Source organism: Zonotrichia leucophrys, chromosome 6, assembly GCF_028769735.1.
Source record: "Zonotrichia leucophrys gambelii isolate GWCS_2022_RI chromosome 6, RI_Zleu_2.0, whole genome shotgun sequence".
NCBI lineage: Eukaryota > Metazoa > Chordata > Aves > Passeriformes > Passerellidae > Zonotrichia > Zonotrichia leucophrys.
The window spans coordinates 315,641-340,389 of record NC_088176.1 but is presented as its reverse complement, the minus strand read 5'-3'; the positions used below and the strand labels follow the sequence as shown (position 1 = coordinate 340,389).

Genomic DNA, 24,749 nt, shown 5'->3' with positions numbered 1-24,749 from the left:
CATTGAAGTTTTCTTTAAAAATAATCTAAAAAGGTCAAAGTCACAAACACAAAGCACAAGTTTTGAGTGCTGAGGCAGTTGATGCAGCAGTAGGAGCTGACTACACGTTGCACTCCAGTAAATGCCTGGGCAGGGGTGCATGGCAGGAGCCTCAGTTCTGGGGTGATCTGCTTGGCAGGGACTTGGTTACCTTCAGCAGGTACTCTGAAAATGTGCTCTCATTCCTGCGCTCTTCACTCGCTGCCTGATGTGATCCTTCCCTTGCACCAGAGTTCGGTGAAAATCTGCAGAAAGGTGGTTTGGGCCTTAATTGTGCCACCTAAGCTTGAGGTTTGCTGTAGGGCAGGAATGCTTCAGCTCAGTTGCCATTTTTGTTTTGCAGAGTTATACTGGAAGTTGTGAAAATAACACACATTACCCTTTGTTAATATCTGTCCCTGTTTTCTGTTAGTTTCAAACAAAAAGGCCTCTTGCCTGAGCCTGGAAAATTGTGCAGGAAATGCAGATAGGAAGTGATGGAAGCCCAGCAGCTCTTCCAAAGCTTGCTGTGACAGCTTTTCTCTTTGCAAAAGGCTTGTGGTAACAACTACCACTTTGGTTTTCAGCAGCCCCTTTGCAGCCAGAAGGGTTTAGATATTTAATACCTTTTGCATCACTACCCACTGATCACACTGGTTTGACAGTAACTTAATGAATCAATTAGTCTGTTCACAACTGTAAATGCAAATTACAAGTAAACCTTTTTTCAGGTGGAGCTGGGACTGTGTGTGTGCCCTGAGAACCACGAGAGCTTTGGGGCTCCCCTGTGGGGGTGGTCACAGCCCCTCTGGCCGTCACATGCACAGTGATGCTGGGGGAGATGATCCTTGAGGAATGTGCTGTGCTGCTGAGTGTAACAGGCTTGGAGGAGCTTGACTGGGAGACAGATGGAAATCTGATAAATATGTATTGACGCTTTGTGTGACAAGAGGGATAGCTGTAGAACAGCTGTCTGTAGGGGCAGGAACAGGTAGCACAGCATTTCAGCTGTGCTGGGAGTGCTGCCTCTCACGTCAAACTGTCCATGTGTTCCAGAGCACAGGGGCTCCTTTGGCCATACACAACAGGACCAGGCAACAAAGGAAGCTTTGTCTTTTGACCTCTGGCTGTACTTGGATAACCCTTATTGCACTTTTTTGGGCAAAAGCAAAGACTTTTGGACTGAGTCTTCAATTTGAGTTGGTTGCCGTTTGTTTTACACCAGAAGTGTGCTCTGTTGGTTTTGTTTTCCTTGTTCAGGGATCTTGGCGCGTGCGGCTGAGGTGTGGGAGCTCAGAAGCTGTCTGTGCAGGAGGGGAGGTCACTGCAGCCGGAGACGGGGTGCTCTGGAGGCAGCACTGGGGATGGTGCCTGCAGTGGGAGCTGGAGGAGAGCCCGGCCTTGGTACCTGTGGGACGTCCCAGTGTGGGAGCCGGTGCATTGGCAGGCTCCAGCATCCTCCCTTCCCAGCCAGATGTTGGAGTGGAAATGATCCAAGGGGTGCAGCAGCTCCCAGTCTGGGTTACACTGCTGCTCACGGGTGCCTTGTGTCGTGGGAACAGCACGATGGTTTGAAGAGTGAACTGCAATTAGATGTTGGTGTTGCAGGCTCTCCCAGGGGGCTGGGCTCACAAACTCCTGAGGTTGTGTTTGGGGTGTTAGGAACAGGAATAGGGAGAGCTGTGAGTGGCTGAGCTGAGGGGCTGCAGGGCTGGGGCGATCAGTAGAGAAGGGGCACCAGGTAGGGTTGCTGGGTTCTGTGCAGTGTGGGACACCTCCCACAGTAAAACAACGTGTAGGCTTTCAGAGCTGAGCAAATTCCACCTGCTTAAAAACATAATGGTTGCATTCACTTGAGCATTTTAACATGAGGAGGAGCAGTCAGGATCCTGTGAGGCTGGAGCCCTGGCAGGGTGTTTTTCTGAACTGTGCATGCTTTTGTTCATTTAGGTATTCTTAAAATTTATTTTCAGCAACGGTGGATGTTTTTTTTCCTCAAACTCAAGAGCAGCTGTGATCTCACTGTTGGTTATTCTGCAGGTTTTGTGTTGGCAGAGTGTGTTCATCCAACACTGCACGCTGACACTCCTCGCTGCTGTTGTCTGCCTGATGTTTCCTTCCTTCAGAGTCTATATTTAGTGTTAAACAGCATTCGCTGTGGCACAGGGCTACAGGCAGTTTGCTTTCAAGCCAAAGGAAATGGTTCTCTTTAAGGATAAGAGTGAACAAGGGGCAGGATTTCCTGTGGAAACGCACCCACAGGAGAGTTGACTTTTACTTTGAAGTTAATGGCAAAAAAGGCAAAGTGAAACCCTGAAGAGTTTATATGCACAGAAACGATATTTTTTCTTGCCTGGCGAAGGAAGCCTGAGCACAGGGAGGGGTGGGGAAGGGTCTGAGCAGGGGGCTGCAGGTCTGCATCCTCGGGGATGCTGCAGCCCCTGATGCGTCCCTGGGAGCCTGCAGGGTGGGCAGAGACGGCAGCTGCTGCCACCCTGTTCAGCCCATTTCAGTCACATGGAGCACCTGTGGCAGGTGTCACCGAGCCTGTTGGCCGCTGTGTTTGCAGCCCTCATCCTCATCCAGGGCTGGCCGGTGCTGCAGAGGCGCCAGAGGGCCCCTGGAGGGAGCAGAGCAGGTCCTGGCAGGGAGCTGCCCCTGCCCTGCGTGGGCACAGAGGGGCAGTGGGGCAGAGCTGGGGCCGTCACACACCTGCCTGGACGCACAGCTGGGCCCGGCTCCTGCTTTAGCTTCCAGGGCAGCTGAAATTGAGAAAAGGAGTGGGAGAAGGGGCATTGCTCGGGACAGCAACGAGTTTCGCTTCTGCCTCTCCCGCACAGTGAGGGAAGCTCCGAGCACTCAGCCCATGAGCCAGAGGGGCTGGGGCTGACAGCTGCTTGCTGGGGCTGTCCCTTCCCAGGGTGAGCTCGGTGTGCTTCAGGGGCACTGCCCACCCTGCTCCTGGGCAGCACTGGACAGGCATCCTTCACAGCAGTGCTGAGCTGCTGCCCGTCAGTGCCCAGTGCAGACAGGGGTTGCTGGAATTCCACAGCTGCCAGCAGTGCTGCCTTTCCGGCACTGTACTAACTTCATATGAATTAATATCATGTTGCACAAATCAGTTTGGAATGTATGTTTTGTTTCATCTCATGAGTTTACTCTTTATTTTCTTCTTTCATGAAAGCTGTTAAAACTCCATTTCATGCTATAAAATGCATTTTTGTCTGAGGTGTGAGGGAATAGGAAAACATTCTCTTTCAAAACATACTGTGCTTGGGATTTTTGCTTGTTTTCCCACTGTAACAAAAGGATTGAGCCCTGGTGTATTATTGTAAGATGTATTCTGACTGAAATCAGAAATACTGACAGTACATCCAGTTTTTATGTGTTGAAGCCCAAGGACCTTACAACTGTGAATGGATCAATATAACAACAGGCTCTTTTCTGTAACTGGGGCCCAAACACAACCCCTAAGATTTATATACTCAAATAAATATGTGGTGATGTCAGCATTCCAGACATCTAAAAATCACTGTTTCAGTACTGCTTGTTAGTTAGGTTTCCAAATGAATATAAATGTCAGATTTAAAGTACATCTGTTTTAAAAGCATTAGTAAAGTATCTGTGTATTTCATTTAAGATTTTGCTTCTGCTGAAGCTGGCTTGATGAAACACTTCACGAAGGCTGCACACATCTCTGCAATTTATTTCTTTCTAAGTTGGCCTCTCTGCCAGATGTCTGATGGCCTTTTGTGGAAACTTAAGGGAATACTGAGGATGGTTATTCCCAGTTGCATGTATCAGTTCTGGTGCTTTGGCTTCCTTGAAACTGCATCAGCAATGTTTTATTAATTGAGCAAAACTGTTTTCCTTTCAGGACTTTGTTTCTCTAAATTGTTTCTTCTGAGTTGTCCATGGTCCTTGAAGATTCCTATTTCTCCTTATATGCCTTATTTTTACCATAAAGAATCATCTAGATAGTTTCTTCATAAATTTTTGCTCTTGTAGCAATTGCATGTTAAGTGCAAATGTAGCACCCCAAACCTTGTTCTGCGCTATCCCAGGGGTGTAGGAGGCAAAAGGATTTGGCTCCTGAATAACCAAGATGTCAGTAATAATATATGTGGGACAATGGAGGCTTCCTGTGTTCAGTTGGTTTGTTGGTGGGTGGTTTCCCCCCATCCTTCCTGTGCAAAGCAAACCAGAAACCTTTCCTTTAGCTCGAGCACACCTGGTTGTGACACACAGCAGTGCAGGAGGCTGCTGCAGTGTCACCTGGCAGGAGAAGAGTCTTCAGGTCCCTCCACCTAAGCTGAGCAAGCTGGGCCACAGTGCTGTTGTGCATGCTGCTGCCCTGGCATTGTGTGTGCAGCCTGCCTCAGCTCCCAGAGCTGTGTGCCAGCAGCCCTGACGGGCAGCGTTGGCAGGGACTCCTGCCCTCTGCCAGGGGCCGTGCAGGGGGGCAGCACTGGGCTGGGCACCCAGAGCTCTGTGCCATGGCACGGCCAGGTGTGTCCCCTCAGGGCTGGGCACCCAGAGCTCTGTGCCATGGCACGGCCAGGTGTGGGCTCAGGGCTGGGCACCCAGAGCTCTGTGCCATGGCACGGCCAGGTGTGGGCTCAGGGCTGGGCACCCAGAGCTCTGTGCCATGGCACGGCCAGGTGTGTCCCTCAGGCAGGCACCAGAGCTCTGGCCAGGCAGGCCAGGTGTGCTCAGGCTCACAGGTGTGTCCCCTCAGGGCTGGGCACCCAGAGCTCTGTGCCATGGAGCCCCTGGCAGCCCCAGCATGGCCAGGTGTGTTCACTGGGGCCTCAGCACCAGGAGCTCTGTGCTGTGGAGCCCCTGGCCCTCCGTCCTTGCTGGATGCGCTGGGGCCGCGTGTGGCTCATGGACCCCTGACGGGTGGGTTTGGGGCTTTGAGCTCTGGCTGGAGGCTGTGGGACTCCAGGTCACTCCTGAGGATTCCAGAGCTCCTTCCCAGCACCAGATGCTTTGTCTCAGCTGAGCGTTTTGCCGTGTGTTTGTGGGAGCCTTGTTGGCAGAGGATGTTATCCCATAGGAAAATGCCGTCAGTTCCAAACCGCCTCTGCTGGGCTCACCCTCAGCATCACCGAAACAAGGCTGGTGTTTTCATGTGGCAGCTCTGAGTAAAGCTGAAAATAAGTGGACTATTGGGCCATTGGTCAAAGATGCTTTTATTACAGAAATTTGCATAGCAGCAAGGAGGAGGAAAAACCCCAATCCTGAAAACCTACTCTCTAGATCAAATTGAAATAAATTTCCAAGTGTCTCCCTTAGCCCTTTATTTTTGAAATAGCATGTAAACAGCTGTCATTGTCTGCTCTGCCATCAAATACATGTTTTAGATCACTGTGTGTCCCAGGAGTGTGTTGAACTCCCCCGGGATTCACTTGCTGGTGAATTCACAGCTGTCTTGGGACTGTGGTATTTTGGTGTGAGGGCTTTTTTTTTCTAATAGAATGCAGGGTGTGTTGGAGCTGCCTCACTGACAGCTCACACTCTCCTGGTGGGTTCCTCCTGGCACTGCAGCCATTCTGGGGAAGGCTAGGACTTTCATCCCTAGCACAACAGTGCTCCATCACATGGCATTTGGCTCACAAATAAGGATATATGTCTTCTTGAGGAAAGAGCATTTATTACTCAGAGGAATTGATAGACACTGCTTCACAGCAGGGCATGCAACTCATGACCTTTAGGTCTTGAGCTTTAGGTCACAGAAGTTACTGTCTGCAAACATGAGCACTTAGATAAAATTACATTATTATTTTTATTTTTCTACAGAGCACATTGTACCCTATTGATTTAAGGCAAATTTTTCTGCAGGTTTCTGCAGCTACTCCCTGAGGTGCTGGGCTCAGGCGCCCAGAGCTGTGGGTGTGTCAGGCCAGGAGCACGCGTGTGTATGGAATGAGTGACTCTGGTGCTCTCACCAGTCTGTTCACTTGCTGTGGAGAAGGCTCTGTGGGCCTGGGCATGTTCTGCTTCACGGTGCCAGCACAGCAGGGCTGTGGAAAGGCCTGCAGCTGACACAGACCACTGGATTAATCAAATGTGGGATGTTTTCAAGCCTTCATAAAACTCAGCCCACAGGAAGAGCCGTTTGGCCCACTGTCCTTTGGTTCCTGGGAGATGTGAGTCCCAATGGTGCTGCTGCCCTGGGTGTGTTTCTGTACCACGCAGATTTAAAAGAACAGTTGTAGATACCCCCCTGGTCAGCCTGGGGGAGTTTTATTAAAGATTTCACTTCAAACAAATACAGAAAGGATACAAATACACAGGACAGGTCATGGTGGTGGTTGTGGGTGTGAATTTTGCCAGAGATCTATTTTATCTATCTGCATGCGAAAGCAGATTAATTTGATTACACATCTTCAGTTTTCCCTGTGTCATTCCAAAATCAGGATACAAACCAGTGGAAAACTTGAGTGTATTAATGTCTTTGATCTTGCTATTTGCTAACAATTAGAGTTTGTGTGCTGTTGGATTAACTCTTGTTAATGCTCTTAACACATTGGTTATTCAAATATCCAGGAGCTTTTAAGCTTTCAGTAAGATGTCAGTAATAGAAGTTAAATTTGAAGTACATGGGCAGTTCACTGGGGTCAGGAGACTCATGATTCCGGACTTCTCTTACTCCTGTGCTTGTGCCTGTCGGGGTTTGTCCTGAGTGTGGGCTGTGGAGAGCAGGGAGCCCACGGAGGCTGTGCCCTGGCCCTGCTCCTGTTGTGTTGTGTGCCCAGGGACAAACCAGGCTGAGCTCGCTGGGTGCCCAAGGATAAACCGTGTCTGCGTGCTGCATACCTGCAGAAAACATGGTTAAACAGAGTTCAGCTTCGTGTTTTAAGGGTGTGTCTCTGTGTGCGTTAGACCTGTGTAAGCCTGATCACTTTGCTGTCAGATCTACTGAATTATTTTCTACACCAGCAATTCTGAAGATCTGGAGCTTTTGTATTGCTCCATCTCAATGTAATCTAATGTAATGCTTAAGATAATTACCTGCTATGTAAACTCTACTAAAAATGTGTGTCTTCAATTAACTGTTCTGTGGGAATGTTACAAGGGAAAGTTGAGCTCCATTAGTGCTGAGAGAAGTATTTTTCTTTTGTTCTGTGATGCTGGATTAGCCAAGAAAGGAATAGACTTGGGACAGACATTAATACTTTGCTTGGAATATTGTAGAATCACAGATGGACTGGGTTGGAAGAGACCCTAAAGATAATTTCATTCCACCCATCTGCCATGGGCAGGGACACCTTCCACCAGACCAAGGTGCTCCAAGCCCTGTCCAGCCTGGCCTTGGGCTCCTGGTGCTGCCTCTAAAGCTCCATAGCCACAAGGTACGTGGAGTGCAGTTTTCATCTTTCTACTGGGGAGTTACAAATACTGTGTTACAGACTTGGGTGTTGTATGTGATTGATGAACTTCCTGAGATTTAACTGTTCTTATGAATGGCAGATTGCTTTTAGTCACTGCCCTGAATCATCATGTATTAGATGCAAACATTATTTATGCTGAATTAGGTGACAGTTTCAAGTTTGTCTTGTAAATTTCACTTTTTCCACTGGTGTTGAGTAGTTTTCTGTTTTTATTTTTTCCTTTCCTATTTTCTTTGAGGGATATTTTTGAGTTGACCTTGTTCCTTTGTCTCCAGAGTTTAGGTGGGGCTCCCAAATGTCTGCACTGAGAACCTGAGACAGAGCTGCTCTTTGGGGTAGCAAAGAAAATGCACGATCCTGCTGAACAAGCAGCGTGTTTGTGGTGCTCCCTCCTCGCTGTCCTGTCCTGCCTGCAGGGAGCTGCTGCTCACCCTCCTGGCACGTACGGCCACTGGGCTCAAGCTGCAGGAGACGCTCTGCATCCAGCCCTGAAATTAAACTAAAGTGGCGATGCTTTTACTGACACACACATGTTCTTTATTAAAAAGCGTTTGTTGTTCTAACTCAGTTTTTACTTACGTGGCCAGAGGAGTTTGTTTTATATGGGTTCAGTAAATGGCCCTGGGCTCATGGGCTCCGTCCCATCCAGGGGCTGCTTTCAGTGCTGTTATGGTATCAGCCTCATCAGCTGAAGAACTAGAGCTTGTTCCAGCTGCTGCTCATAAGCTGCCTGCTCCCTGCCTTGCTTTTGGGGCCACCTGTGTGATTCTTTGGTTGTTTTAGAGTCTTATAACCTGTAAGATTGGTCAGTGACATTCTCGAGGGTTTGAAAGATCTTGTCCAGATGGGAATACTGACAGGATATGCTACCATTATTATGTAGACGGTAAAGACAGGTGGCTCTTTTCCCCTGTCCTGTGCTGTGCTGTTTGAGGAGCAACTAATTATGATTGTGGTATGAACTATAATATATATATATGTTACACACACACCTGCATCTATGTATGCCTTTACATCCAGATCTTTTGAAGAGGTAGGGACTTGCTTCCTCACCCTTGCTTCTGTTACATTATTCCTTACATTTCCCTCAGATATGGCCGGGGTAGTTAATTAACAGGTCACTGTTTGCTGTTCCTGTTTTAGGCCGCATTTCCTGTGCTTCTGTGCTCAGAATTCAGCATCCCTGGCCGGGCAGGGCTGTCTCTTGGTCTCTTACAGACTGGGACGGGTGGTTTCGGTTGTTTCAAGGGCTGCTGGTTTCTCCTGCGCACGCAGACACCAGTTCATAGACAGCTTGGGCTGTTCGGAAACACAGAGCCTTCGAAACAGGCAGCAGGTGCCGAATCTGTGTGTGTGTGCTGTGTTGTGCCAGGGAGCTCTGTCCCCGCGGTTCCCGTCCCGGTTCCCTGTCCCTCTGTCCCCGCGGTTCCTATCCCGGTTCCCTGTCCCTCTGTCCCCGCGGTTCCCGTCCCGGTTCCCTGTCCCTCTGTCCCCGCTGCCGGCTGAGCCGCTCGGGCCCTGTTCGCTGCCGAGCTGCGCAGGAGCCGGCCCCGCTTCGGCCGCTCTTTGTATTCCCAGCGAGCATTGTCTCGGCTGAGAGGCGCTCACAGGAAGGGAGATCAGCCGGAAAGGTCAGCAGCGAGGGTTTGGTGTTTGCAGCAGCGCGGGTCAGGCAGGGGCAGGGAGCTCCTTCCCGGAGCTGCTCCGGGCCGCGCCTCGCACGCCAGCAGCGGGCCCGGGCCCGCCCGGCTCTGCCCGAGGCTGTGCTGGTGCTGCCCCGGGCGCTGTCACCCTCCCCGGCAGGGGCTGTCCCTGCGGACACGGGCACTGTCCGGCCCTCGGGCGCTGTCCGTGCTCCCTCTGCTGTTCCTGGTGCTGCCCCGGGCACTGTCCGTCCCCGGGCACTGTCCGTGCTCTCGCTGCCCGCCCTCGCGGCCGTGCCGGGCAGCTCCTGTCCCCTGTCCCCTGTCCCAGGAGTGGCGGCAGCGCCTTCCCCATCCTCTCTGCTCAGGCTCTGCTTTGCCCCGGGTTACCTGCTGGCTTTTTTTCTCCGTTTCTCCTGGTTCGGTGTGCCACGAGCCACGCCGTTGCTCAGCCTGGGAGTACATTGGCCTTAAACTCCTGGATGACAGATGCGTGTGTCCCACCCCTGGTTTTCAGCCTGTGTTAATTAGGCTGTGCTGTGTTTTCTCCCCCATACCTGTTCCTTGATCCTGGTGACTGTCACTGGGCTGTAACAGCACCAGCATGAGACTGTTCTTTTTCTGCTGCTCCTTGGGAAAGTTGCAGGCTTTCAGAAATGAAAGGACACCACAGTAGTGTTTGTAAGTTGTTTGTGCAAATGCATGGAATAAAAACACAGTGTTTAAGTAGAAGTTTGGATTTTGAAAAATCTGCATTTTTCTTTCAATGTTTTTTCTTAAACTTGTAATTCTGGTTTTCCTGTTTGGTCCTGGTTGGTTTGCCTACATGGGCTTTGAAATGTTGTGAACTCATGATGTGAACAGAACTTGCAGATTATCATCTTTTTGTTTGTCATTTAAGAGTGTAAAGTGGGTACAAAACACCACATTAATAGTACCCAGCTGATGGGGGGGTTTTGCCAGTATCATCTGCGTAATTCAAGAGAGCATAGCAACAGCAGTGCTTACAAGTCTGAAATAAAATATATTTAAATCCAATGGATCTTTGAATATAAATGTCGAAAGGGTGTCAGTAAATTTACAAAGGCAATATAAGAGATCAAAAATATTGATCAAAAATTCACAGTCTAAATAATTCTGTTGAAACAACTGTGATGGTCAGCCATGTTGGCGGACTCTAAAGTTTTTGACTAAGCCTATTGCTGATGAAACAGAACTTGATCAAAGGCTTTGCTTTTCATTAAATAAGTAGAAAACCAATTATAGTAAAGGCGGTGGAAAATAGGCTGTATTTTATATTTTTCTTTATGTGTCTTGCAGTATAAGATGAAAAGGCTCTGGGTGCTGCCCGGGAGTGCACCCCAGCAGTCTGTGCCTGCAGCAGGGCCCTGTGTGCTCTGGGGTGCCAGGGATGCTGCAGCTCCGACAGGGTTCCAGTGATCCCCCAGCCCGTCTGCGGCTCTCGGGGCTGGGTCAGTCAGGCGTGTGGAAATCGGGGCTGCTTGTGCCGTCTGTTGTCCTCTGATTCATTTTGGAACCCAGTTTTCACAAAGCGAGTCAAGATTTTTTTTTTCCTTTTAGCCTAAAATATGAGCCTATTCTTTGCTAAAAATAAACTTCACAAAATAGAACCTGCTTTCTATAATTCATTGGCTTTCTTCCATTTCCCTCTGAACAAAGCTGAAAAGAAATTTTCCAAGCTGTTAATTTGGTTTCATTTAGTTCTTTTCCCTTTTCCCTTTTGAATGAAAGGCTCCTTACCCTGTCTAAATATATATTCTTTTTCATTTTTTTGAAAAGACTCCTTCCCCATCTGGGTATATTTTTGCAATAGGCTTAAAGCTTTCCTGTTGGCTGTTGAGTGTAAATTTGTAGGAAATAGAAGTACTGGGGAGAAGAGAGACTACTTGTACGTTGGATTTGAAAAGCCGCTTGTTTTGGGGCTGTTAGCAGCTCATGTGGTGTTCATGTGTTCACAAGCTGACTGTGTTTTCTTATAAACCTGACCATTACAGTGACCAGCGTGACATAAATAGACTTCAAGTGGAAACTCGTCGTGAAAAGAGATCGTTTGAGTGGGATCTGGAATTCCAGGAAAAGGTCAAAACTGCTTTTAATTGCGGGGAGCCGTGCACGCGGGACGCATGTCCTGGTTTTTAATACGGATCCCATGTGGCGTTGCTGTCTGGAAGTTGTGCTTGTTGGAGGGGAAGGGTTTCTGTTTGCGGCTCGGGGGAGTCAGAATGTGCGCCCGAAGGGTGGGATGAGAGCAGAGCCCTGCTCCTGCAGCACAGGGGCGTTTGCGGAGCTCTGCCTGCAGTCGGCTGTGTTGGAGGAGCAGCCTGCGGCTCAGGGAGCAATCCGAGCTGGGCAGCAGCCCTGGAGCCCGAGCTGCGAGGGCAAGGCGGGATGGAGGCAGAGCAGAGCCCGGGGCACTTGGCAGCGACACCTGGAGCAGAGACCTGCGGCTGCAGACTGATAAAATGGCCTGTGGATTAGTGACCCGGCAGAAATTGGTGCGTCGGGGAATGGCTATGAAAGGATTTAGCATCAAAGAGGACAGGGAAAAGATTAATTTCCATTATGTTACCAAAAGAATGAGATAATTTAATGAAGGACAGAGTGCAGAGAGAAGGGATACGAAGAAGTCCAAAGTCTGTGGAAGACATGAAATATAATGTGCCTATTTTTAGACAGAAAAATAAGAGGAAGATAAATTATCTTTCTACTTGATTGTTATCTCCAGTCCTTCAAAAGTTCAAATTGTCTCATTTATGTGAGGTGGCTGGAGAGGAGGTGAGGGCTAGCTTGCAGAATTGTACCACAGAGTGGTGGAAGTGGAAAGAAAAGATGTGGTGGTGCCAGAGGAGGGACTGCTGGAGGAGGGCACAGCAGTGGGAGCCAGCAGGGCCCTTCCTGTGCAGCCCGAGCGATGGGCCAGAGACAGGGCTGGCACGGGCTGGGCACACAGCCAGGGTGAGCCAGCAGCCAGAGACAGGGCTGGCACGGGCTGGGCACACAGCCAGGGTGAGCCATGGGCCAGAGACAGGGCTGGCACGGGCTGGGCACACAGCCAGCGTGAGCCATGGGCCAGAGACAGGGCTGGCACGGGCTGGGCACACAGCCAGGGTGAGCCATGGACCAGAGACAGGGCTGGCACGGGCTGGGCACACAGCCAGGGTGAGCCATGGGCCAGAGACAGGGCTGGCACGGGCTGGGCACACAGCCAGGGTGAGCCATGGGCCAGAGACAGGGCTGGCACGGGCTGGGCACACAGCCAGGGTGAGCCATGGGCCAGAGACAGGGCTGGCACGGGCTGGGCACACAGCCAGGGTGAGCCATGGGCCAGAGACAGGGCTGGCACAGGCTGGGCACACAGCCAGGGTGAGCCATGGGCCAGAGACAGGGCTGGCACGGGCTGGGCACACAGCCAGGGTGAGCCATGGACCAGAGACGGGGCTGGCACGGGCTGGGCACACAGCCAGCGTGAGCCATGGGCCAGAGACAGGGCTGGCACGGGCTGGGCACAGGAGTCCATGCTGGCAGCCCCAGAGACCCTCTCAGCACCCTCCTTCTTGGAGCTGGTTGCAAGAACTTCACTTTTGTTTTGAAGCTGTGTGCAGCCCTTTGAAAATAGCAGGCTTGATGGCAGAGCAGAGCCGAGCAGAAGGCTGGTGCCAGCGTTTGCCTCTGGGCAGTTGGTGTCAGAGCTCTTGTCAGGGATGAGCTGCCTCTCTGTTTCCAGTTTGGTATGTTCTGCTGCCTCCCACCGATTCTGGACGTTCCTGCCGCTGCTCTGACAAGGAACTCTGATTTGTAGTGTTATTCCCCTTTAGGATGTAAAAATTATCCAGAAGTCTTGTTGAAGATAAAGCTCAACAAATCAACTCTGTCCCTTCTCTGCCCTCTGGGGCTGGGATCTGTTCCTGAAAAGACAGAATTAGCACTTCACTGCAGTTTTGCTGCATCAGTTTGTGTAATTTCTGGAGCAATCTGGAAATGCTTCTCGCAGTTTGTCCTTGGCAGGAGGTCTGATGGGATGGAGCATCCCCAAAAGCACCGTCATTCCTCTGAAGCAGTGGTGTGAAGTAGCTCTGGGTCGCTGGGAGCTCAGTGGGTGAGGGCAGCTGGTGATCAATAGCCCTTCTAACAGCACACGGTTCAGTGTGCCATTGCCTGACAAACGTGTGGGTACCAATGCTGTGCGCTCACACACAAAATGCACCTTTTTGGTGACAAGCAGAGGGGGCTTGGGCATGATGGGCTGAGGCCTGTCCAGTGGCATCGTGGAGGAACATCCTCATGTTTGTACTTTTTGCCTTAATTGTGAAAAAAGCTCCCTTCTTGAACGCACTGAGGAAAGCAATAATATCACAATATTGTTGTAAAAATAGATTTCTCTTACTTGTAATTAATTTTTGCCTTTTCTTTTTCAGCCAGAAAATTTACAGAAGAATTGGCTTCGGGAATTTTATCAGGTAAGGTAAAGTTTTTTTTCTCATGGAGTTTTGTGCATCTTTGTTTATTGACCTAATTAGTAATGTCAGGATCTTTTGCTCTGTGAAGTGAAATTACTATTTTATTGTGATTTTATTTTATAGTAAAAGACGGCCCTGAAAATGTGTCTTTCTGCATTTCTAAGTAATCATTATAAAAATTCAGCATATAAGCACAATTTGTTCTTATCAACAATTCTCTGCCTAAAAAATAGATTCAGGTTTTATAAAATTGACTTCAGTTTGGCATGAAATGGTCTTTTAAGTCTATTGAATAAGATCTATATTTGAGTACTTAAAAAAAAAATCTGTTGGGAAGTCTAGTTTACCTTAAAATTGAAATGTGACAGTTTTGTCCTGTCTTCTCTTTCTTAACAATTTTCTTGTTTGGTAATGTGGAAGCATTGACATTGAACCCATATTATAAAACGTGCCGTTGCCTCTGGTGTGAGAGTGTTTTTAAAGTACAAAAGCCCCTCTCGCACCCTGTGTTGTTGCAGTAGAGCCCTGACTGGCAGCCTGTGTGCAGCAATGTGGTGACAAGCAGCAGGAAATGAGCGCTGCTGGGGCACGGAGGTGTCACCCCGGCTGCTGAGAGCTGCTGTCCCTGCTGGCAGAGCTGGGGCACGCCAGAGTCCCACCATGGGTGGCACTGGGAGGGCCCAAGGCACCTGAAAGGCACCTGGATGTCCTGTGCTGTCCCTGCTGGCAGAGCTGGGGCACGCCAGAGTCCCACCGTGGGTGCCCCAAGGCACCTGAAGGGCACCTGGATGTCCTGTGCCAGGGGCAGGGACGCTCCTCACTGAAACGCTCTGTTCCAAGCCCTGCCTGACCCGGCCATGGAAAAGCGCCACCTGCTACTGAAGGGCCATGGCGTTCCTTTATCCAGTCCTACATCTCTTACAGAAAAATGGTTAAACAACAGAATGGTGCTGTTCAAATGGTAAAGTGAGACTGCGTGCAGAAAATATGATTAGCAGAATTTCATATTTTCCTTTTGTAATTGAAAGCATCCCGCAAGTCTCTACATTCTCGGGTTGCCAGTGCAGCCTGTGACCTTTATTACGTCGATGTAAAATACTGCAATTCACTTTTACTGGCAAATGTAAGAGATTTGCAAAAATCCAAGGTGAAGTAACCACTCTTACATTCTTTAGGATCTGCCAACTTCAGATTCATCTCTTTATTTTTCTTCTTCCGCCTTGGTTGATCGCTGCTGTATGTACATGGTGCTTGCACTACACAAGTGTCTCAGCTAGCTCTAAATCCAACCCTCTGCAGCTTCAGGAAAAACTCTTCCTGTGCAGGAAATACAAATAAACACAGAGAACTCTTTAGTTTTGGTTGGGTTTTTTTTGATGGCTGCATACTTTTCATCACCACATGACTGATTTACATATCTTTATCAAGGAAACTCCTTGTGTGTTGATGTGTTTTCTGCAGTGGGATGAGCGCTGCAGAAGCTCTTGTGAACAGTTAGTGGCAAACAGGAAGAGGCGGGGAAGAGAAGGAGCGCTGGTATCTGAGGGCAGGGACCGAGCGCGGTCTGTCTGTGGCCCAGTAAATATTGCGTGTACAGAGCTCAAAGAGGAATGCAATTGCCCGTTAGTGCTCCACGATGCCAGTCTGCTGCAGCGTCCAGACCAGGGGCAGTGTTGCTGAGGCAGACCCGGGCCCATTCCTCAGCTGGGGGGTTCTGTTCTGTTCCCTCTCGTACCTCTGCCCTCTGTCCCTGCAGTGTGAGAACTGTATTTGAAAAAGAAAAAGAAAGGAAGAAGAGGCAGAGTTAGCAGTGCTGCCCATGGCTGTTGCTGGCCTTGTCCTGCTGCCCCTCTGGGTCTCGGCAGCAGGATGGCTGCTCACGCCACACTCTCCAGCACTGTAGGAAGTGGAGCAAACCCTGACAAAAAGCTCCTTGGGGAAGAGACAAACGTGTACCTTCCAAAAGTCGCTCAGCACCATTCTGCCTCTGGCTTCAGAGCCACCCAGCAAATGTGCAGCCTCAGTGGGATTATTGTGTTTAATTCCACACGCTCTGTGCGAAACCCCCGTGAACTGAGGTTCAGCAGCAGCACTGGAAAATGACTCTTCGTGCCTCTTTGTAAACTTGAAACCAGATAAACCGCAGACGGCAGTTTTTCCATTCTTCTGAGGAATTCAATTTGCATATGCAGTTGTGTCAGGGCGGTTTGCATAACTTCTGAGGATGAGGTCCTTGTGTAAGCAGTCAAAATGTTCTCCACAGAAAAGGAAGAACCATTACCTCTCTAAGTTTAAAATGTTTCTAGAAATTAAACCTGTAATGTCTTTGAACTGATGTCAGAGAGCATATTGGTTAAAGAGCATTTTGTGGACTTGTTTATAAATTCCAGTAAATTAAAGTAAGGGATTTTTTTCGCTCTCATGGGTGAATACAAGTCACTTATGTGTTACCATTGGCTTATATGCCATATGCATTTTCTGGGATGGTCAGTAGGACAGTCAGTGGGATTGGTCAAGTTTCCTCTGGTTTGTAATGTTCAAAGCAGAAAATTGTATTTGCAGTTGAAGACAATCCTCTGGAATCAAAACAAAAGAAGAAAGGCTTGTGAGCAAGTATGTCACACTGTGGCCTTGATCATTGGGAATTGCATCAAAGGGTGGAAAAGCTGCCTTAGAGTGAGGCAGAATCCAGTGAAGTCCTGGTGCTGGGGATTGTGCCCCATCTCCTTACTGCAGATGGGTGCTGGTAATTAGGTCTGAAAGGGCTGAATTTGGACTAGTCCTCTTTCCAGTAAAAATTCTCTTATCCCAAAAACCTACACTGGAAACAAGGAGGGAAAGGGGTTGTTGGGAGAGAGTGGAAACAGCCTGAGAGCAGCGTTTTGGAGTGTTTAATGTGTGATAGGGAAGGCTTCAGTTCTTACCAAGAAATGGGATGGCTGATGGGTGAGATGGTAGTGCTTAACAAGCAGTGGGGCGATTTGGTGGGCTCACTGCTGTGCAAATGAGAATATGCCCTTGGGAGTTTTGTCCCGCTTGTGCCAAGTGCCCGTGCCCTCGTTGGCAGCCTCTGTGTCAGTCAGTGCACAGGAAAACGACGGGAACAAGCTCCTAGAGCATGAATGAAGCTGCTGGCAAGCAAAGGTGTAGGAGCACAGAGGGAGAACTTTAATTGACTTGTTTTTTTACTTAGGACTCTTTCCTTTTCACTCCCCCCTTCCCCATCCCTTGCCCTTTCTCCATCTGCACTGGGCCTCGTGTTTGGGGCAGGAGGAGTTCAGGAGCTGGAGCTAGTGAAAATCTGCACTGATTTTAGTAACTATCTTTTTGTGTCACATTTGTGGCACATGGTCATTTTAGATGCAAGCTTGGAGCCAGAGGGTTTTTTCCCTTAATGCCATTTTCCATGTTGCCTGATGTGTTTGAGAGTATTTTGAGCTTTTATTTGTAGTAATACAGAAGTTAAAAGTTTACCTAATAGCTAAAGGTCATCTTGGTATAGCTGCATGGGAACTTCGTGTGTTACCCTTCAGAGAGAAGGAAGAAAAACAAACAAAAAAGGCCCAAACCAACCAAACAAAAATATCACAAACCCCAAATCACAACAAAACCCCACCCAGCCACTCAAAGGTTGTTTAATTATTCTAGTGGACCTAAATGCCGTTTTTTAAACTACGGGGGGTGATTAAGAGTTTTTTTTAAGTAGAGAGGGTGCAAAAACTGTGTTGCAGCTCCTGCAAGCTGAGGTCCTGGCCCTTTTCCAGAGGGTGCTTTCCTCAGTGGGGCTGTTGGGGCTGTTGGGTGTTGGTTTGGGTGCAGGGGCTGTTCAAGGGTGGAGGATGCGGGCTGGGCTGCTGGCTGTGTGCAGCCGAGTGCTGCAGGCTCTGGGTGCCTGTCCCCAGCAGGAGCCTCCACTCAGGCTCAGAGAAACTGAAGATACTTGTTAGGACCACGCGTGCTAAATTGTATTTCACAGCTCGTATTTTGCAGTCTTTTCTAAGCAATCCTATTTGCGCGCCCTCAGGGCTGGAGCTCCCCTTCTGCTTTGCTGGGTTGAGGCTGAGCCTGGTGCCCTTGTCCCTGTGTCCCTGTCGGAGGGGCCTGGTGGCAGCGTGGGGCTGTGTCTGTCCTGGCTGCTGCCCCCATTCCCCTGGCCCACCCTCCCATCCCCATCCCCATCCCCATCCCCATCCCCATCCCCATCCCATCCCCATCCCCATCCCCATCCCCATTCCCATCCCCATTCCCATCCCCATCCCATCCCCATCCCATCCCCATCCCCATCCCCATCCCATCCCATCCCCATCCCCATCCCCATCCCATCCCCATCCCCATCCCATCCCCATCCCCATCCCCATCCCATCCCCATCCCATCCCCATCCCCATCCCCATCCCCATCCCTGCCCGACAGGCACACGCCTGCAGCAGTGAGAACATGTCAGCCTTGTGCATTTCACCAGTTCTGTGTTGGTACTCAGCTGTGCTGGAGCATCTTGCCTACTTACCCACATCCCCCAAAATATCTCCTGGTTGTGGCTTCCTTTACGCTATTTTTGCATATCCCGAATTGAAAATAATGCCCAACTTTGTAAATACACTGTGCTGCCGTGGATGCAAATTCATTATTTATGTGGTCTCATGTATGATCTTTAACCTCTGGCAATGGGAGTTTTCAGCTCTGAAGTATTCATTACTCATTATTATGTACTGTTTGTTCTTCCATAAGAGTAGAAAACTAGTAAAAGGTAATGAAGCAGAGCCAGTTTCCTTTTAGTTGGAGGGTACTTATTATATGAGAGGACATAACTAATATTCAAGTATGTTCTAGTGGTCTAACCTGCAAGGAATGCCACAAGGACCTCACTGCTATTAAGCCAGTGCTGTTTCCCCATCAAAAATGACATAATTCTCTTTTTTTTTTTTTTTTTTTTTTAAATACCCACTATGATTTCAAGTTCTCAAGGATTTGTATACAAACAAAAAAAGCCTGTGTCCTGCATCTTCAGAGCCTGGAAGTGTTTTCTGTTGCTGCTTCAGCACAACAGAGTTGTTCTCCAGTGTTGTCTCACTGCAGGACTACCCATTCAGGGCTCCCTGTGACTGATGGTTCCTAAATCTTACTTGAAATAGTTTATTATGTTTTCGTCTTACCAGTTTATATTTTCATGGGCTGTGTAAGAAGAGCTCTTATGGAAGCAAACTCAACAGTTAAAATGAGTGACCTGATGCTCAGCAGGTTCCTGCTGCATGTGCTCCCTGAAACAGTGGCAGTGGGTGTGTTGGCTTTACAGGATTAAATAGTTACACTGCTTTCTGATCATGGTGTCTTCATGGGGCTCTCCAAGTAGATAAGATCAGGACTTGGAATCCAGAACTGACTGGGAGCAATAAAGCACATGGAGCATTGGGGTGGCCTGATGTTAGGGTCCACAGATGAGCTCTGTTCCAGAGCTCTGCTTCACAGGCTGTGCTTGGTGAGTATTGCTCTCCAGACAGCCAACAAAATGAACCAGCCAGGTAAACGTAGTGTTGGCTGTCATTTGCTGCTGCTGGCTCTGATGGCAGCCTGCTGCCAGTGGTCCCTTGGGCAGCGCCTTGGGGAGAGGGGAACATCTGTACAGGGACATCTTCTCCGCAGCTGTGCCTTAGTTGTTTGTAAATCTATGGTAGGAAATATATATCAGAGGAAAAGCATGTCCCAGTTCAGTATAATTTCTACATTTCAGGTATGGTTTTAGACATCTGGTCTGTCACCTGCTTTTTTTTTTTCCCCAATTAAACTTAATATTGGGTCCTGCTCTGGCTCATTCTCCATCCCTACCGATGGTGGCATGCTTTAAAGCAAATTGCTGATATCCCTGTTGGCAGAAACCAGCATTAATAATCGAATGGAAGTGCTCAATGACCATCAAACACCTGAGTGGGAGTATTTACTTTTTCCCTTTATCCAGTAACGCTGCAGCAGCAGCAGCTCACCTCAGAATGCTTCTCCAGGCAGGTCTCCAAGGTGTTTCAATGGCCAGGAAGCTGCGGCACAGAGGAGGTGGCTGTTGGAAGCGACTCAGGCGTTCCCTTCTCTCTGCAGGGGTGGCCTGGTGAGGGCTGGCAGTGCTGTCTGTAGCTCACTGTGTGACCTGGATGTGGCAGCACACCGGCTTCTCCTGGGCTGTGGCGTGCCCGAGCCGCTGCCAGGCTGCCCTGGCTGGCCCTGGCTGGGGTCCCAGTGCCCTCTGCTGCTGGAGCCCCTGGCCCGCTGGCAGGGGCTGTGCTGGGCACTGACGGAGGGAGAGCAGCGTGCCACGAGTGTCCCTGAGCAGGGAGGGACGCGCTGCCAGCGCTGCTGAGCCCTGCTGGCGCTGTCCCTGCTGTGCCCTGAGGAGCCGGGGCAGGCTCTGGCCCTGTCCCTGCTGTGCCCTGAGGAGCTGGGCAGCCATCGGCACTGCCACCTGTGGGGCCCTGAGGAGCGGGGCAGCTCAGGTGGAGTGGGCAGGCTCTGGTGCTGTGCCCTGAGGAGCCGGGGCAGGCTCTGGCACTGCCACCTGTGGGTGCCCTGAGGAGCCGGGGCAGGCTCTGGTGGAGCCGGGGCAGGCTCTGGCACTGCCACCCATGGGTGCCCTGAGGAGCCGGGGCAGGCTCTGGCCCTGTCCCTGCTGTGCCCTGAGGAGCTGGGGCAGGCTCTGGTGCTGTGCCCTGAGGAGCCGGGGCAGGCTCTGGCCCTGGCACCTGTGGGTGCCCTGAGGAGCCGGGGCAGGCTCTGGCACTGCCACCTGTGGGGGCCCTGAGGAGCCGGGGCAGGCTCTGGTGGAGCTGGGGCAGGCTCTGGTGCTGTGCCCTGAGGAGCCGGGGCAGGCTCTGGCCCTGTCACCTGTGGGTGCCCTGAGGAGCCGGGGCAGGCTCGGGCACTGCCACCTGTGGGTGCCCGTGGGCCCTCCCTGCTGCTGTCCCCAAGCTGGGCATCTCTGCTGCTGTCACAGGAAGGTGCCGCTTCAAAGCAGGGACCTGTGACAGCCTCTGGCTCAATGGAACCTGCTGCAGTTCAGATTTTGATGATCTTTACTTCATTGTCTTTGAGCTGAATTGTCTAATGAGGTTATTTGTGCAGTCAGGAATGAAGGATTTTGCATTCTGTCATCACATCAAATGGCAGTTTCTCTCCACTGTTGTTTAAAAGACGCATCCACAATTTTGTGGTGTCCCGTCCCTGGGAGTGTTCACGGCCAGGTTGGGCAGGGCGTGGAGCAGCCTGCTCCAGTGGAAGCTTTAAGGTCCCTTTGAACTCCAGCCATTCTGTGATTGCATGATTCCTAAAGAGCACCCCGAGCCGTGCCCAGGAGCTGGTTTGTGCTGCTGCTGCCTGCCGGGGCTGCACGGGCAGCGTGGCCCCTCTGGCCAGGGCAGCCCCGTGCCACCCGTGAGAAACGAGCGAATCCCCTCTGGGGTTTAACGCTTCGCTCCATGTGTGCTTGCACGGGCACCTTGTTGATTGCTTTGGACTGCTCCCTTTTAAAATGGAAGTTGTTCTGCAGCTTGTGTCCATTAATTCACAATAAGACATGGAATACAAGGTATAGAGACTCAGTATTAACAGAGACATTTTGGATGTGTTGTTTTCAGTTCTGAATAGAGGCAAAGCAGAGAAAATTCCTCAGGACAGAGTAACACTGAATGCGTGTTCAAAACAGCAGCAAATTTATAAACTATGTTTGATTTGAGGTATGAGGAAAGACAGACATTCTAGGGTTTTGGTATGGTAATTGCATCCTAGTGCTGACTATGTAGTATCTAAGATACTTGCAGTGTTCAAGACTAACACCTGGAATAGCATGATGGGTTTCCATATCTCTGGTGTTAACAGGTGTGTATGTGCATCTGTTATTTAAATACTTTTGTAAATAAGATATTCCATAAATAAAAATATCAAACACAACTGTGTAAGTGCTGCTAAACAGCACTGAGAAGTTTTGTAAAAGTTGAAAAAAAATCCACTCTAGCAAATGAATTGTTTGAACTCTTGTACCTCCCAGACGAGGAAAGGTTTGGCTCGTCTTAATCATGTCAAGTCATCTTTGAGGGGAGTTGGAAAAATACATTTACATTTTAAATATAAATACTAAAATATATTTTAAATATATATACAGCCCAGGAACTAAATCATAATTTTAAAAAGGAAATATTAGTTAAGAATATTTGAGATCATAATTGTGTATTATGCATCTTTTGTGTGGATAGCAGATGTTGCTCCCCTTGCAGATTGCTGTGCCAGTGACCTCTCAGGTAGCAGGTGCCAGTCCTCCCTGAGCACCCAGGTCCGTGTCCTTCTTGCTGTGTGCTGAGCGTTAAAACTCGCTTTTCTCTCTGTTCCAGGTTGTCCACGCACACAAACCCCATTTCATGGCTTTACACTGTCAAGAATTCGGAGGGAAAAACTATGAAGCGTCAATGTCTCATGTGGACAAGTTCGTGAAGTAAGTGGCGGGGGCTATATCCTGGCCCCCCGAGCCGGCGACAAGGGCAGGAGCGGTCAGTCAGCGGTGGAACGTGCCGGATTATTTATGCCGGTTTAATTTATGCCGGTTTAATTTATGCCGGTTTAATTGATCGGGCTGGGAGGGAGCGCAGGCAGCGCCCCGAGCCGCGGCCGCGCGCGCCCTCTGCTGGCGGCGGCGGGAGCTGCGCGCTCGGGGCCGCGCTCGGGCGGCACAAATGCCCCAAATGCCCGAGTGTTGTCGGCAGCGCAGACCCGCGCCCTTCCCAGTCGTGGCCAAATGGCACTGGGAAGCTCACGATCCACGCTGAAGGTGCAGCTGCTGAGGCAGATCTGGAGCGTGCGGGCAGCTGCTGGGGACAGCTGTGTCCCTGAAATTCCCCCAGAGGACAAGGGAGGCCCTGGGTTCCTTTGGGGATGTCACAGCACAGAGCAGTGCTGAGGCAAGGCAGTACATTTGTAACTGCCTTTACATGTTCAGTCTTTTCTTTCTCTTTCAGAGAACTGTTATCAAGTGATGCAATGAAAGACTACAATAGAGCTCGAGTTTACCTGGATGAGAACTATAAATCACAGGAACATTTCACGGTAAATTTCTTTATTTCTTGAGTGTAGTTTAACCAAAGGTGAATTTCTTCTGTTTGGGATTTTTGACTCATGTGGGACTGTGAGCTGTTTTCATCCTGATGATGATTATGATTTTACTACTACTGTGTTTTACTACTGAGAGTGTTTATTCTGTGGCATGAGTACCTGCTGATTTCACAGAGGTACATCCATGTGAAATGAGCAGAATATCAGTGTGCAGTGTCTTTTGTTCTGAGGGTTTTCTGAGGTCTTTTTTCCTCCAGCACTAACTTTGGTGGCTCAGAATCACCTTCCATTTCAGAGCCTGGCAGCGTGAGGCGGCGCCAGCACTGAGTGTGATGAGCTGGTGACGAGCTTGGCAAGGGTTCAGGGCTTGTGTAGGGATCTGCAGAGCTGGCTCACAGCCTCCCTGGCCAGAGCACAGGTTTGCATTAGCACACGAGGGGTGTTCAGGTCCGTGTGAAGTGGGGTGTGTGCAGAGCAGAAAGGCTTTGTGCTTGTTGCCAGTGCTGTGCATTGTGCCAACACCTGCCGTGTGTCCAAGTGATCGCTGCTGGGTTGTACAGGAGAAAACAGCCCATTGGACAGGTCCCTTCTTCCCAGGGCAGAAGCTCCCTTGTGCCCCAGGATGCTGCTGAGAGGCAGGGGGGGCTCGGAGGAGCCCGGCTGCACACCTGGAGCTGCCCAGCAGCCAAAGACAGCACCTGGGACCATCCAGACAATAAAACAAACAGGTGCCCAGCACACACACAGACCCCAGCTTGGAGGCATATAAGCTCAGGGAATAAGAACCTGGAAAGGTTTTTCTTTCTTCATTTTTTTAATAACTCTGGCTAGAAGCCCAGCTAAGAGGAAACTGGAGGAGAGAAATCAGCAGGATTTTTTCTCTTGCTCATTGGAGAAGATAAAAACAAGACTATCAGCTTTACTGAGACTTAGAGGGACAAACCATTAGTGGGTCACTAATGTGAAACCGTACTCTGCAGATATTCAGAAAGTGCTGGTAGGTAAAAGCAGTGGGACAGAGCTGCATGTTTTGGAGTCACTCACAGGTGTGAGCTGCATCCAGGTGATCCCACACCCTGGTGGGGACCCTGTGGGGCTCCTGCAGCACACATCTCCTGATGTGGGCAGGGGAACTGCAGGGGGCTCTGCATTTACCTGATCTGCCTTCAGCCAGGTGAGCTCCAGAGCTCCCTTCCAGCCAAGACTTTTCTGTGATACAGGAAAGAGGGATAATTACCTGTGATCGTAATTTGGAAAACAGCGTAGAAGACTAATGCAATCCACAACAAAATACAACTTTTTTGTATTTAAGAGTAGTCACATACCTCATAGTATTGAAATGATTTTATTTAGCATGAGGTCCATGGATTGGATTTGATGGCATTCCTATGGTGGATAAAAAGGCTCTTAGAGAGGTTGAAAGGAATCCCAGTCAGAGCGTGTGTTGTTTGTGTCTCTGTGAAGAATCCTGTATTTTGCAATGCCCCCAGTTCAAGAACTAATGTGGTTTCTTGTTTCACATACCACCATTATTTTCTAGGCACTGTGTTTCTTGCAGTATTCCCCAACTACCTTTGTATTTCTCCTTTTCTTTTCATAAATATTACTTTGCATTTTTTTTCCTAATCCTTCATTTACTAAAAATGGGCCTTCTGGGGGGGGAAAAAAGTTCTGTCAACATATTGATTCAATAAAGGGGAAAAGAAAAAAAAGACAGCTAGTACCAATGTTGTTTTCCATGGAAATTGTGTAACCAAAAACATGTTCTTACTATTAGGTTAAATTACCCTCTACTGAAGTGGTGACTGTAAAGATGCAAAATGGGTTTACAGAAGTGTTTGATGTGTACTCCACGCGATAGGCTGTTTGTAACTTTAAGAACCTTTTAGAGCTGAATCTGCTTAGTGTGGAAAAGGCAGAACCCAAAGGAAGAGCAATTATTCAAAGATGTTTTGTGTTACTATCACTGGGAGGAAATGCTGCGTGCTAGAGGAGTGTTTTATACCTTCATTGTTAGACTGTAGTAGTGGTGGCTTGGAAGCAAAGCCCAAAAACCTAGAAAGGAGAGAGGGTGCACTTTCACGTTGAGCTCCTTAACCTTCTGACTTGTTAGAGTCTGATTTTTGGCACCGAA

General features: G+C 49.5%; 1 protein-coding gene across 2 annotated transcripts in view; it reads left to right on the top strand.

Moving 5' to 3' along the window:
* Window positions 1-24,749, top strand: part of INPP5A (inositol polyphosphate-5-phosphatase A) — a 178,345-nt gene that overhangs the window by 29,149 nt on the left and 124,447 nt on the right. For both annotated transcript variants that reach the window (XM_064716801.1, XM_064716800.1), the window contains exons 2-4: window positions 13,495-13,536; window positions 21,901-22,001; window positions 22,522-22,609. In XM_064716801.1, the coding sequence (XP_064572871.1) occupies window positions 13,495-13,536; window positions 21,901-22,001; window positions 22,522-22,609 (231 nt within the window). The remainder of the gene's footprint in view (window positions 1-13,494; window positions 13,537-21,900; window positions 22,002-22,521; window positions 22,610-24,749) is intronic.